General features: G+C 43.9%; 1 protein-coding gene across 1 annotated transcript in view; it reads right to left on the reverse strand.

Moving 5' to 3' along the window:
• Window positions 1-12,888, reverse strand: part of col9a1a (collagen, type IX, alpha 1a) — a 78,459-nt gene extending 65,571 nt beyond the window's left edge. The window contains exons 1-4 of the mRNA XM_084318182.1: window positions 12,726-12,888; window positions 10,431-10,505; window positions 9,851-9,889; window positions 5,442-5,504 (exon numbers count right to left, since the gene is read on the reverse strand). Coding sequence (XP_084174308.1) covers window positions 5,442-5,504; window positions 9,851-9,889; window positions 10,431-10,505; window positions 12,726-12,800 — 252 coding nt within the window. The 5' untranslated portion in view covers window positions 12,801-12,888. The remainder of the gene's footprint in view (window positions 1-5,441; window positions 5,505-9,850; window positions 9,890-10,430; window positions 10,506-12,725) is intronic.
• Between the last annotated feature and the right edge of the window lie 823 nt (window positions 12,889-13,711).

A 13,711-nucleotide genomic window follows, 5' to 3' on the forward strand; every position in this document is an offset into this window, starting at 1 on the left:
AGGAAGCGGTCACGCTTACGCCCTTCCTCATCTTTTTCCATGCGTGTATTTGTTCATATGCACTTTCAACCAGTGGAACGTTATTATGAAGAGAAGGGAGAAATTGAAGCATGTTGGACTTTCGCCAGAGTTTCCCCAGCCCCCGGATCCTCGTCGGCCGCGTTCAGACGGAACGGCGACCCTATACTGAACTTTCCTCGATTCCTGACAGTGAACCGAGGGACTTCGCGCGGCGGTCGGCGGTCGAGCCACGCCGTGCACGGGTAGGGCCGTCATCAGCAACTCTTAGTACTAGCGTTTTCACTGCTGCCCGTTGTCTCGTGAGACGACCCGGCGGTGTGATGGCACGGGGGGGGCTGTGTATTTGGATGAATGTGGTCAACATGAAACGTTGTTAAATGTTTTTCCAATTATCATGGCGCGCGCAGCTACTGCTAATTCTGTTGTTTTCGGGACGCGGCTTCCATGTGTCCCGCCGGGGCTGTGTTCAGTTTTTCCCACCGCTTAACCATTACATTACTGAAGGTCAAACGGTATCTAATGTTGCGGGTCTGGGGCTGAGGCTTATCTACCCTTTACACGGGTGGACGGTCTGACGACGGGGCTCAGGACAGGTGTGCCGTGCTTAGAGAAGCAGGTGGCATCAGTCCTTTGCCCTGACATGGTAGAGCGGTATCCCGCCCGGAAGCCGACGCCAAGGGGCGAGTCGGCCCGGCAGGTGGCTGAGTGGGCTGATGAGGCTTATATCGCCGCAGTGCAGAATTTAGCAGCAACTAATAACATGCTCAATTGGCTGCTTTTCTGTCTAAAATGGTGTCGGGTGATGGGGTCTTAGGGCCAGCCGACGTCAAAACCATCGCGCAGGGTTTTGGGGTTTTTCAGCTTTTGACCAAGCAGCCGCAAGCTGTAACCGCAGGTAGGGCTAGGATGCTGTCGACTCTTATTCACAGACATCTGTGGTTGGAGCAGTCTCCCCTGGAGGAGGAGAGGAGAATTCTCCTCCTCAGTGCCCCCCCCCCTATCCGCGCTGAGCAGGCGCCCCGACCGAACTGTTGGAGTCGCTGTTTACAACGACCCGGACCCACCCCGCCAGCTTCTCCCACCCTCTAATACTGCCAATTGTATTAGTGTGAACGGCCAGCCAAGCTGGTGACAACGCCAGAGTTGTGAGCTGGATTCGAACAGGCGAATCCAGCGTCTCCGGGGTTGGTGACGAACGCAATATCCGCTACGCCACCTGACCGCAGCAAGTTAATTTCTGTGCAAAAACGGGACAATGCTCAGCGGGGGAACTACCTAATAATAATAATAATGCAGGACCTGTTGCAGAGGTCTTTATTCGGCATGCAACGACACTCAATGTTTTAGCGGTACACACACAGCGGTTAGTTTTTAGCACACACACCGGAACACACACGCATGCATTGTCTCTTTAGAATCGCCGATGCGATTCGTCTCTGCGATTAACCCATCCCGTCGTCCTTCCCCCCCAAGGGCAGCCGGGAGCAGACAGGCGTCAACGTGAGCCGCGCCAGGGGACCAATCCAAGTGCTCCTGTCCGTCTTCGTCAAGGACGCCACAGCGTTAGCGATCTGTTGTTGTGCATGTTTTTCCATTGGGTTTATCTTATCGGGGGGGAAACCCTTGCGCGCACGGGGAGAACATGCAAACTCCACACAGAAAGGCCTGGGAGATACCCCACCTCGGTACCTGGCATCATGGAAAACTGGTCCCCAAGCGGGAATCGAACCCTGGACCTTCTTGCTGTGAGGCGACAGTGTTAACCACTACACCACCGTGCCTACCTCATTCACCAGGAGTGTTGACCGTCGTTCCCCGCCGTGTCAGACCGCCCCTTCTGTCGGGGTCCCCCCCCTTCGGTGCGATTGCCTCGTTGGTAGAGTCAGGGTGCGAAATCCCGACTCCGCGAGATACCTTGCTCGCGCGGTTGGCGAAACCGGGGTTTGCAATGCACAGCGGGAGGGACCGGGCCACCTATCTACGATTCTTGGCGGACCAGCGCCAGTTGGCAGCGAGGGCGCTTTGGGATTTTTACCACGTATGGCTACAGAAGTGCCACGTGTCGGTGTGGATGGAGAGAATGCTGAGGGCGGGGCGTGTGTTACAGTTTGCACACCCCCACCCTCCGTCTTTGGGTTTGATACAGACTCTGTTGTCAGAGTCCGCGGCAGTGACAGCTCTGGCCGATGAGATCCGTTCGCTGTTGGCGAAGCAGGCCGTCGTCGTGGTCCATTGGGAGGACGCGATGAGTGGCGTATACTCCCGAGGTTTTCTGGTGCCCGAGATATCGGGGGGGGGGGGGGGGGTCAGACCCACACTGGACCTGTCCGCGTTCAATCGGTTGATTGTGGCGAGAAGGTTCAGAATGTTTACATTTACATTTACATTTAGTCATTTAGCTGAAACGCTTTTATCCAAAGCGACTTACAAGTTCTGTACGACAAGTCATCAGGAAGGGCACAACTCTATCAGCTGAGTAACAATGTTCATCAAGGTGTTGCGTGTTACAGTGTAGGTTAGTTTATTAGGACAAGTGCATGACATTAAGGTTAGTTAGGGTTAGATTTTATTTATTTTTTTTTTTTTCATTAATTCAGATAATGGTTGAAGAAGTGCGTCTTTAGTCGACGGCGAAAGATTGGACGGGTTTCGGCTGTCCTAACTGGGGTGGGTAGTTCATTCCACCATTGTGGGGCGAGGACTGAGAATAGGCGACTTCTCTTTGATGACCCTCCGGGAGCTTGGATAGGAGGAGTGGGTCTGAGGCAGCCAGAAGATGCAGAGCGTAGGGGTCTTGAGGGTGTGTAGCTAGAGACCATTGACTGGAGGTAGGCGGGAGCGGTTCCCTTTGCCACACGGTATGCCAGGTCGAGGGCCTTGAAGCGGATACGTGCAGCAATGGGGAGCCAGTGCAGGTCCCTAAGAAGTGGGGTGACATGGGCCGACTTCGGTAGATTTGAGATCAGGCGGGCGGCTGCGTTCTGAATTAGTTGTAGAGGCTTGGTGGCAGTGGCCGGGAGGCCAGCGAGCAGTGCGTTGCCGTAGTTGACCGTCAAACACCTGTTATGCGCTGGCAGAGTGGGAGACTGGTTCACCTCCATAGACCTGAGGGATGCGTTTTTTTCACATCCCGATCTTCTCTCCCCACAGGAAGTACCAACGCTTCCTGTTTCAGGGCATAGCGTACGAGTACCAGAGGCTGCCGTTCGGCTACTCTCTGGCTCCTCGCACCTTCACCAAGTGCGTGGAGACCGTGCTGGGACCTCTGCGTCATCAGGGGATACGAATTTTATTCTACCCTAGATGACATTCTGGTCCTCAGCCGGTCAGAGGAGATCGCCAGGTCTCATACCAGGCAGGTGGTGGAACGCCTCACCAGCCTGGGTTTTGCTGTGAACTGGAAGAAGAGTACTCCTCTTCCCAGTCAACAGGTGGAGTACTTGGGCTTAATTCTAAGCTCAAGGCCCATGAGGGCAACCCTCTCAGAGCGGCGGCGAGAGGGTATTCTCGGCGCGCTCGGGAGGTTCCGTCCTGGCAGGACGGTTACGGCGCTGTCCGTGATGCGCCTGCTCGGTATGATGGCATCTGCTCAAACTGTGGTCCCTCTTGGCCTCCTCTTCATGAGGAGGATACAGAGGTGGGTTTATCAGTATGAAAATAGACCCTGTGAGAGGCAAGTGGAAGCGGCTGAAGGTTCCACGTCAGTACTGGGGGACCTCACCCACTTGGGGGGGGCCTGGGGCCCTCACCAGCGGGGTCCCCATGGGCAGCAGGCTATCACACGTTTGAGCCTCTTGAGCAGGCGCCATTGGATCGACTGTCCTCTGGCCATCGCCTCCGCTAAACGCGTGGGTGAGCTGTGTGCTCTCACGGTGCGGTCAGAGTGCCTGTCTATTCGGGCCGATAACAGTGCGACTCTGAGGCCTAATCCGGCCTTTGTGCCAAAGAATATCCGGAGCTCTTATCCCTCCAGGGATATTGTGCTCCAGGCGTTTCACCCTCCTCCTCCTCACGCTAGTGAGTTGGAGGCGAGCCTTCACCTGTTGTGTCCTGTCCGCGGAGCTAATGATGCTAATGATGGAGCGTCGCCGTCGGTTGTGTGATAGTAAAGGGCTAACCTTCTGTATTGTCACAGTGAAAGGGTTAACCGGCTGTCGTGTGGCAGTGACAGGGTTAAGAATGAGGGATGGGGGTAGAAAGGGATGATGGGTGAGGGAGATCAAAGAGAGGTGGGGGAAGGGGGTCTTATCTTCCACGCAATGAAAAACTGGCCCAGTGTCGAATGAGTTACAGTACTCCTACATAACACCAGTTGACAAAAGACTCTTGGTAAAATGGTAAATGGCTGCATTTATATATAGCAGCTTTTATCCAAATCGCTTTACAATTTAGTTCCTCACATTCACCCATTCACTCACCGATGGCAGAGGCGAGCGACCATGCCAAGGTGCCAACCTGCACATCGGGAGCAATTAGGGGTGTTTGTTTAAGTGTCTTGCTCAAGGACACCTCGGAACACGCTGCCCCCGGGAGGAGCGGGGATCGAACCGGGAACCTCCGGATAATGCAATAAACTCTGCCTCCGGTGTGGAACCTCCCTACCAGCGGCCGCTACGAGCCAGTCGGCGTTCAGCACCGCCCTCGAAGCGGACAGCTCCGGGCGGCCGGCCGACCGACACACACACACACACACACAGACACACACACACAGACACACACTGGAGACATTTAGCTCTGCCTCCCCCCCCCTCCCCCGCCAGCACACAGTTCCTTCCTGTCAGCCATGTCTGGGCAGCTGTGCCCCCCTGCGCCCCCTCTGCCTCTCCGCACAAAAAGACCTCTGTTCCTGCCAGGAAACTATTTGAGGTGCTCCTATACTCTCTCACTCCCCTAAAATAGCCAGATTGAAGCCAGCGTTTCAAGGGTTTCGATTTCTCTGGGGGTGTCCCCCCCCTCCCTACACCTTTTTGCTCCGCGGGCCAAGGTAAACGGCTCACGCGGTACACTGTAAAAAAAGAAAAGAAAATCACAGGAAATTCACTGTATTATTTTACAGATTACCTTTGTTTTTCTACTGTGCAAATACCATAGAAATACAGTAGATGACCTTTTATCAAAATATTAACCATTAAAAATAAAGGTTGTAATCTGTAAATGTATTTGATTTGACTGTAATTTGACGGTAAGTATTTGGAAACCCTCGACGCCAGACATTTACCCTTTTCTTTGCCGCTTTTTTTCTTACAGTGTATAGCAGACGTGCGCGGCGCCGTCTTAAAGCCGCGGACGCTACAGAGGGGCCTTCTTATCTGACTTGTTATATATATATATGTGTTCTCTCCCACCACCAGAGGTTAGCGATGATGGAGGAGTTTGTGAATAAACCCCCCGCTTCTTCGACGCCGGCGTTTTCGACTTACGTCTGCTCCTGCGAGCCCCGGGGATCCTGGGGAGCCGTCCTTGCCGTTGTCTCCGTCGGGGCCCTGGGGGACAGAGTGGTCTTTTAACACTCATCCCATCGAGACTCATCCCTGTATATCAAGGCTTTATTATCCGTTGTTCATCCCTATATATCAAGGCTTTATTATCCGTTGTTCATCCCTATATCAAGACTTTATTATCTGTTGTTCATCCCTATATATCAAGGCTTTATTATCCGTTGTTCATCCCTATATATCAAGGCTTTATTATCCGTTGTTCATCCCTATATCAAGACTTTATTATCCGTTGTTCATCCCTATATATCAAGGCTTTATTATCCGTTGTTCATCCCTATATCAAGGCTTTATTATCCGTTGTTCATCCCTATATATCAAGGCTTTATTATCCGTTGTTCATCCCTATATCAAGGCTTTATTATCCGTTGTTCATCCCTATATCAAGGCTTTATTATCTGTTGTTCATCCCTATATCAAGGCTTTATTATCCGTTGTTCATCCCTATATCAAGGCTTTATTATCTGTTGTTCATCCCTATATATCAAGACTTTATTATCCGTTGTTCATCCCTATATCAAGGCTTTATTATCCGTTGTTCATCCCTATATCAAGGCTTTATTATCCGTTGTTCATCCCTATATCAAGGCTTTATTATCTGTTGTTCATCCCTATATCAAGGCTTTATTATCTGTTGTTCATCCCTATATATCAAGGCTTTATTATCTGTTGTTCATCCCTATATCAAGGCTTTATTATCCGTTGTTCATCCCTATATCAAGACTTTATTATCCGTTGTTCATCCCTATATATCAAGGCTTTATTATCCGTTGTTCATCCCTATATCAAGGCTTTATTATCCGTTGTTCATCCCTATATATCAAGGCTTTATTATCCGTTGTTCATCCCTATAGCAAGACTTTATTATCCGTTGTTCATCCCTATATATCAAGGCTTTATTATCCGTTGTTCATCCCTATATCAAGGCTTTATTATCCGTTGTTCATCCCTATATCAAGGCTTTATTATCCGTTGTTCATCCCTATATCAAGGCTTTATTATCCGTTGTTCATCCCTATATCAAGGCTTTATTATCTGTTGTTCATCCCTATATCAAGACTTTATTATCCGTTGTTCATCCCTATATCAAGGCTTTATTATCCGTTGTTCATCCCTATATATCAAGACTTTATTATCCGTTGTTCATCCCTATATCAAGACTTTATTATCCGTTGTTCATCCCTATATCAAGGCTTTATTATCCGTTGTTGATCCCTATATATCAAGGCTTTATTATCCGTTGTTCATCCCTATATCAAGGCTTTATTATCCGTTGTTCATCCCTATATATCAAGGCTTTATTATCCGTTGTTCATCCCTATATATCAAGGCTTTATTATCCGTTGTTCATCCCTATATCAAGGCTTTATTATCCGTTGTTCATCCCTATATCAAGGCTTTATTATCCGTTGTTCATCCCTATATCAAGGCTTTATTATCCGTTGTTCATCCCTATATCAAGACTTTATTATCTGTTGTTCATCCCTATATATCAAGGCTTTATTATCCGTTGTTCATCCCTATATCAAGGCTTTATTATCCGTTGTTCATCCCTATATATCAAGGCTTTATTATCCGTTGTTCATCCCTATATATCAAGACTTTATTATCCGTTGTTCATCCCTATATCAAGACTTTATTATCCGTTGTTCATCCCTATATCAAGGCTTTATTATCCGTTGTTCATCCCTATATATCAAGGCTTTATTATCCGTTGTTCATCCCTATATCAAGACTTTATTATCCGTTGTTCATCCCTATATCAAGGCTTTATTATCCGTTGTTCATCCCTATATATCAAGGCTTTATTATCCGTTGTTCATCCCTATATCAAGGCTTTATTATCCGTTGTTCATCCCTATATCAAGGCTTTATTATCTGTTGTTCATCCCTATATCAAGGCTTTATTATCCGTTGTTCATCCCTATATCAAGGCTTTATTATCCGTTGTTCATCCCTATATCAAGGCTTTATTATCCGTTGTTCATCCCTATATCAAGGCTTTATTATCCGTTGTTCATCCCTATATCAAGACTTTATTATCCGTTGTTCATCCCTATATCAAGGCTTTATTATCTGTTGTTCATCCCTATATCAAGACTTTATTATCTGTTGTTCATCCCTATATCAAGGCTTTATTATCCGTTGTTGATCCCTATATATCAAGGCTTTATTATCCGTTGTTCATCCCTATATCAAGGCTTTATTATCCGTTGTTCATCCCTATATCAAGACTTTATTATCCGTTGTTCATCCCTATATCAAGGCTTTATTATCCGTTGTTGATCCCTATATATCAAGGCTTTATTATCCGTTGTTCATCCCTATATCAAGGCTTTATTATCCGTTGTTCATCCCTATATATCAAGGCTTTATTATCCGTTGTTCATCCCTATATCAAGGCTTTATTATCCGTTGTTCATCCCTATATCAAGGCTTTATTATCCGTTGTTCATCCCTATATCAAGACTTTATTATCCGTTGTTCATCCCTATATATCAAGGCTTTATTATCTGTTGTTCATCCCTATATCAAGGCTTTATTATCCGTTGTTCATCCCTATATCAAGGCTTTATTATCTGTTGTTCATCCCTATATCAAGACTTTATTATCCGTTGTTCATCCCTATATCAAGACTTTATTATCCGTTGTTCATCCCTATATCAAGGCTTTATTATCCGTTGTTCATCCCTATATCAAGGCTTTATTATCCGTTGTTCATCCCTATATATCAAGGCTTTATTATCCGTTGTTCATCCCTATATCAAGGCTTTATTATCCGTTGTTCATCCCTATATCAAGGCTTTATTATCCGTTGTTCATCCCTATATCAAGGCTTTATTATCCGTTGTTCATCCCTATATATCAAGGCTTTATTATCCGTTGTTCATCCCTATATCAAGGCTTTATTATCCGTTGTTCATCCCTATATATCAAGGCTTTATTATCCGTTGTTCATCCCTATATCAAGACTTTATTATCCGTTGTTCATCCCTATATCAAGGCTTTATTATCCGTTGTTCATCCCTATATCAAGGCTTTATTATCCGTTGTTCATCCCTATATATCAAGGCTTTATTATCCGTTGTTCATCCCTATATATCAAGGCTTTATTATCCGTTGTTCATCCCTATATCAAGGCTTTATTATCCGTTGTTCATCCCTATATCAAGGCTTTATTATCCGTTGTTCATCCCTATATCAAGGCTTTATTATCCGTTGTTCATCCCTATATATCAAGGCTTTATTATCCGTTGTTCATCCCTATATCAAGGCTTTATTATCCGTTGTTCATCCCTATATCAAGGCTTTATTATCCGTTGTTCATCCCTATATCAAGGCTTTATTATCCGTTGTTCATCCCTATATCAAGGCTTTATTATCTGTTGTTCATCCCTATATCAAGGCTTTATTATCCGTTGTTCATCCCTATATCAAGGCTTTATTATCCGTTGTTCATCCCTATATATCAAGGCTTTATTATCCGTTGTTCATCCCTATATATCAAGGCTTTATTATCCGTTGTTCATCCCTATATCAAGGCTTTATTATCCGTTGTTCATCCCTATATCAAGGCTTTATTATCCGTTGTTCATCCCTATATCAAGGCTTTATTATCCGTTGTTCATCCCTATATCAAGGCTTTATTATCCGTTGTTCATCCCTATATATCAAGACTTTATTATCCGTTGTTCATCCCTATATCAAGACTTTATTATCCGTTGTTCATCCCTATATCAAGGCTTTATTATCCGTTGTTCATCCCTATATCAAGGCTTTATTATCCGTTGTTCATCCCTATATCAAGGCTTTATTATCTGTTGTTCATCCCTATATCAAGGCTTTATTATCCGTTGTTCATCCCTATATCAAGGCTTTATTATCTGTTGTTCATCCCTATATCAAGGCTTTATTATCCGTTGTTCATCCCTATATCAAGGCTTTATTATCCGTTGTTCATCCCTATATCAAGGCTTTATTATCCGTTGTTCATCCCTGTATATCAAGGCTTTATTATCCGTTGTTCATCCCTATATCAAGGCTTTATTATCCGTTGTTCATCCCTATATCAAGGCTTTATTATCCGTTGTTCATCCCTATATCAAGGCTTTATTATCCGTTGTTCATCCCTGTATATCAAGGCTTTATTATCCGTTGTTCATCCCTATATCAAGGCTTTATTATCCGTTGTTCATCCCTATATATCAAGACTTTATTATCCGTTGTTCATCCCTATATATCAAGACTTTATTATCCGTTGTTCATCCCTATATCAAGACTTTATTATCCGTTGTTCAAGCATAAAGTATGAAAAGGGAGCACGTCTCACTCACCGGTCCACCGTCTACAGTAGCGTCGTCTCCTCTGTCGCCCTGAAGAGGCATAAAAAATATGAATTTTTATGTCATTGAAAATGTTTTTTTTTGTGTGTAACATCTGGTAATGAAATGATGACACAAAATGTTGGTCATATAGGCACGATATTACGATGAACATTTTAAGGGGAAGCACTAAACACACACACTTACTAACTCTTTAGCCAGGAGAAGCACTAAACACACACACTTACTAACTCTTTAGCCAGGAGAAGCACTAAACACACACACTTACTAACTCTTTAAGGTCAGACTTAGCATCATGTGTCCTAACTAACTAAAATGAAAACGCAAAAAAACGAACAAACTAAAACAAAAACGCAAAACAAAAACGCAAAAAAACGAACAAACTAAAACGAAAACGCAAAAAAAAGAACGAACTAAAACGAAAACACAAATAAACGCAAAAAAAGAACGCAAAAAAAATTACGAACTAAAACAAAAGAAAAACGAACTAACTAAAATGAAAACGCAAAAAAAATTATCCATAATGCGCACGAAACAGATGAATGTAAAAAAAATAATAAACTCAACTCACGTCAATTCCATCCACTCCCGGTACACCGGCCACTCCGACGGGCCCCGGGGGACCTCTGGGACCAACCGGGCCCCTCTGAAGAACAGACACAACACAAGAAGGGAGAAATCATTTTCAGCTTTTTTTCAGGGTGAAATTCATCCTGGAATCAGGGCTGGTTTGGCGGGCGGAGGGGCAGAGGGGCGGGCGGGCGGGCACAGAGAGGCTCATTGTGTCGTCGGGGAAGCGGTCTTTGTGTGTGTGGCGTCAGGAGAGAGAGGTCACGAAATGAAAACGAGAGCCTCAGCATCTCCTCTCGAGTCCCGGCATGTGTTGAGATGACCTCTGCTGCTGCTTTAGCCTCATAATTGGTTCCATATGTTCAGAGTGTGGATACAGGCTCTATATAGTCGCCTCATCACCGTCGAGGATAACTGTTGTCTGTGTATTTTATCTTTTTTTTTTTTTTTTTGGGGGGGGGCTGGACTGTTAGATTTTATAATGTGGATTTGTATATTTGTATGAATTTTTTATTTATGTGTTTTGTTTTTATTATTTATTCGTATTTTTTGTTGTACATTTTTGTATTGTATTAGTTTTGTCCAGGATTCCCAGGAAGACGTCTCTTTCACGTGTCTCTAATGGGGATCCTTTATTAATAAACATAAACATCAAGGACATTTTTATTTTATTTTTTTTTTATTTAGTTTTGATCACAAAGTAGATATTGTTTATTGTTTATTGTTATTCGCACTTACAAACATACATTCTGGAATATAATAAGTAAAAAGAAGAACAGTTAAAATGTGCAGGAAAAGTCAAAAAACCCAAGGGCTTATAAGCGACCTCTCCTCTTAAACCTATATAGGATAACTACACAGAACCCCCCCCCCCACATTATGCACAAACACACATGCGCATATCCCTCTCTCATACACACAGATACATACAATACAGCATTATACAACTATTATAATGTTGGGACATTTTAAAAAAAAGACTTTACACAAATACACATGGATACTACAGACTACAGGATCTGTAGTTCTTTTTTAAGCTTACTTTGAAATATATTTAAAGTGGAACATGTTTCTATTAGATTTTGTATATCATTCCACATCACTGCACCTTGATAAACAAATCAAGGCACTGCAATATGAGTGTGTGGTTGTAATAAATGTTTTTCTAGGTTTTTCAATAGTAAAACCTATTGCTATACGTTTCAGGGAGTCGTTCCTTATCGGGGGGGGGGGGGGGGGGGGTTGCAAAATTGTGGATTTGATGGTGTTTTTTTATTGTGGATCTTGTGACGTTACTTGTTGATCCGTGAAGCCTGTCGTCGAGGGAACTCGTTGTGATGTCGGGCTAAACAAACACATCTGACTCGACTCGACTTGACATGTGTGTAATGTAATGTAATGTTATGTAATGTAATGTAATGTAATGCACACCGATTAATTACTGCACTGTTGCGAATCTTAACCGGCTGTTGTGTGGCAGTGAAAGGGTTAACCCTCTGTGTGTTGTCGCAGTGAAAGGGTTAACTATAACTACCTACCTCAAACTATATAGTCAACCTGCATAACATGTATAGCCTGTATAGCATGTACAATAGTGCTGTATATAATGCATATATATTCATATTTACCATACTATATACATATAAAATATATATATATCCACATCTGTCTGAATGTACCTGCATATAATCCTTCTATATACCTATTTATACACCTGCATATAACACATATAGCTAGCATGTAAAATAATGCTGTATATACTGTGTGTATATATTTATTTATTATTACCATATATATTTATCCACATCTGTCTGTACATACCTGCATATAACCCATATCTGTAGATACTATATATATACCGGTATATCATACATCTGATTATTAGCACTATTGCTCAGTAGTACTAATTTATATATTTTATACCCAGTTTAATCACCTGTACGTTGTATATTACTATTGCACTTTACTGTTACATTTGCACTCTGCATGCGGTCGGATGCCAAACTTATTTTCGTTGTACTGTATACTTGTGCTGTATGATGAATTTGATTGATTGATTGAAAACTTTATTAACAGATTGCAGAATGGGTACAATACAGTACAGCTCAATACATACAATTGTTAAGGGGATGCAGACCAGAGAAAGACTTTCGTCTTGTTTACATCAGGGTTCCCCCATGAAAATACATGTGATTTGAGGCCGATTTGAGGAGAGACATTTTTGCTAAATGATTCAGAACAAAGATACACTGTGTGCGACGAGAAGGACGCAGATGAGGACCAGAGCGACACTCACCTGAGCGGAGCAAATTAGGACGATTTGCAATAAAATCACCAGCAACGACTCGTGATAAATCCGGGCCCGAGCCATGGTCTTCTCTTCCCAGCGGCGAGGAAGGTGCAAAAAATAAGTCCCTTTTTTCTGCGATCAGTTGGGGTTAGCCACCTGTCAAAATATATCCCCCAACTGAACCCCGGCGTATAGTGAAAAGGTACGATGTAGTATTAGGAGCTCATGTTTATTCATCACGAGGGGCCGGAGCTGGGAGGTGGTTGGAGGAGCGCTCGGAGGTGCGCAGTAGGAGGAGGGGGAGTGATTGATTGATTGATTGAAAACTTTATTAACAGATGGCAGAATGGGTACAATACAGTACAGCTGAATACACACAATTGTTAAAAGGGATGCAGACCAGAGAAAGACGTGTGTCTTGTTTACATCAGGGTCCCCCATTTTCAATTCATCAGGACATTTATGACATACAGATAGACAGTACTGCTACATCTATACATTTATGACATGCCAGATTTGCAAATACAGTACTGTTTGTGATACAAAAAGAGTCCAGAAAAGAGAGTGTATACATTTGACGTAAAAAACTGTACATTGGGGGAGGTTGGGTAGGTGGGGTGGGGTGGTTGGGTGGGGGGGGGTTGGGTAGGAGGGGTGGGAGGGGAGGGATTTTATGCAAGGGGAAATAATGCGTCTACCAAAAAGCCTTATAAATACCATAAACTTTCAGGAAGGCAAAACTATGAATGAACAGGAGCATGCATTATAACTTCCAGTAACATATGATTTAATAAGAGATACGTGTTTGTCTCTCTCCCATTCTTAATGATGTCAGAATCAGAATCGCAGAAAGGTCTATATTGCCAAGTATTTTACACATGCAAGGAATTTGATTTGGTTGTTTTTGGTGCGACAGGGCTGTACAATTGTGCACGCACGATTAAAAAATGTATGATGAATTGAAAATGGGGGACCCTGATGTAAACAAGACG

This window comes from Notolepis coatsorum (genome assembly GCF_963971535.1).
Source record: "Notolepis coatsorum genome assembly, chromosome: 7".
Classification (NCBI taxonomy): Eukaryota; Metazoa; Chordata; class Actinopteri; order Aulopiformes; family Paralepididae; genus Notolepis; species Notolepis coatsorum.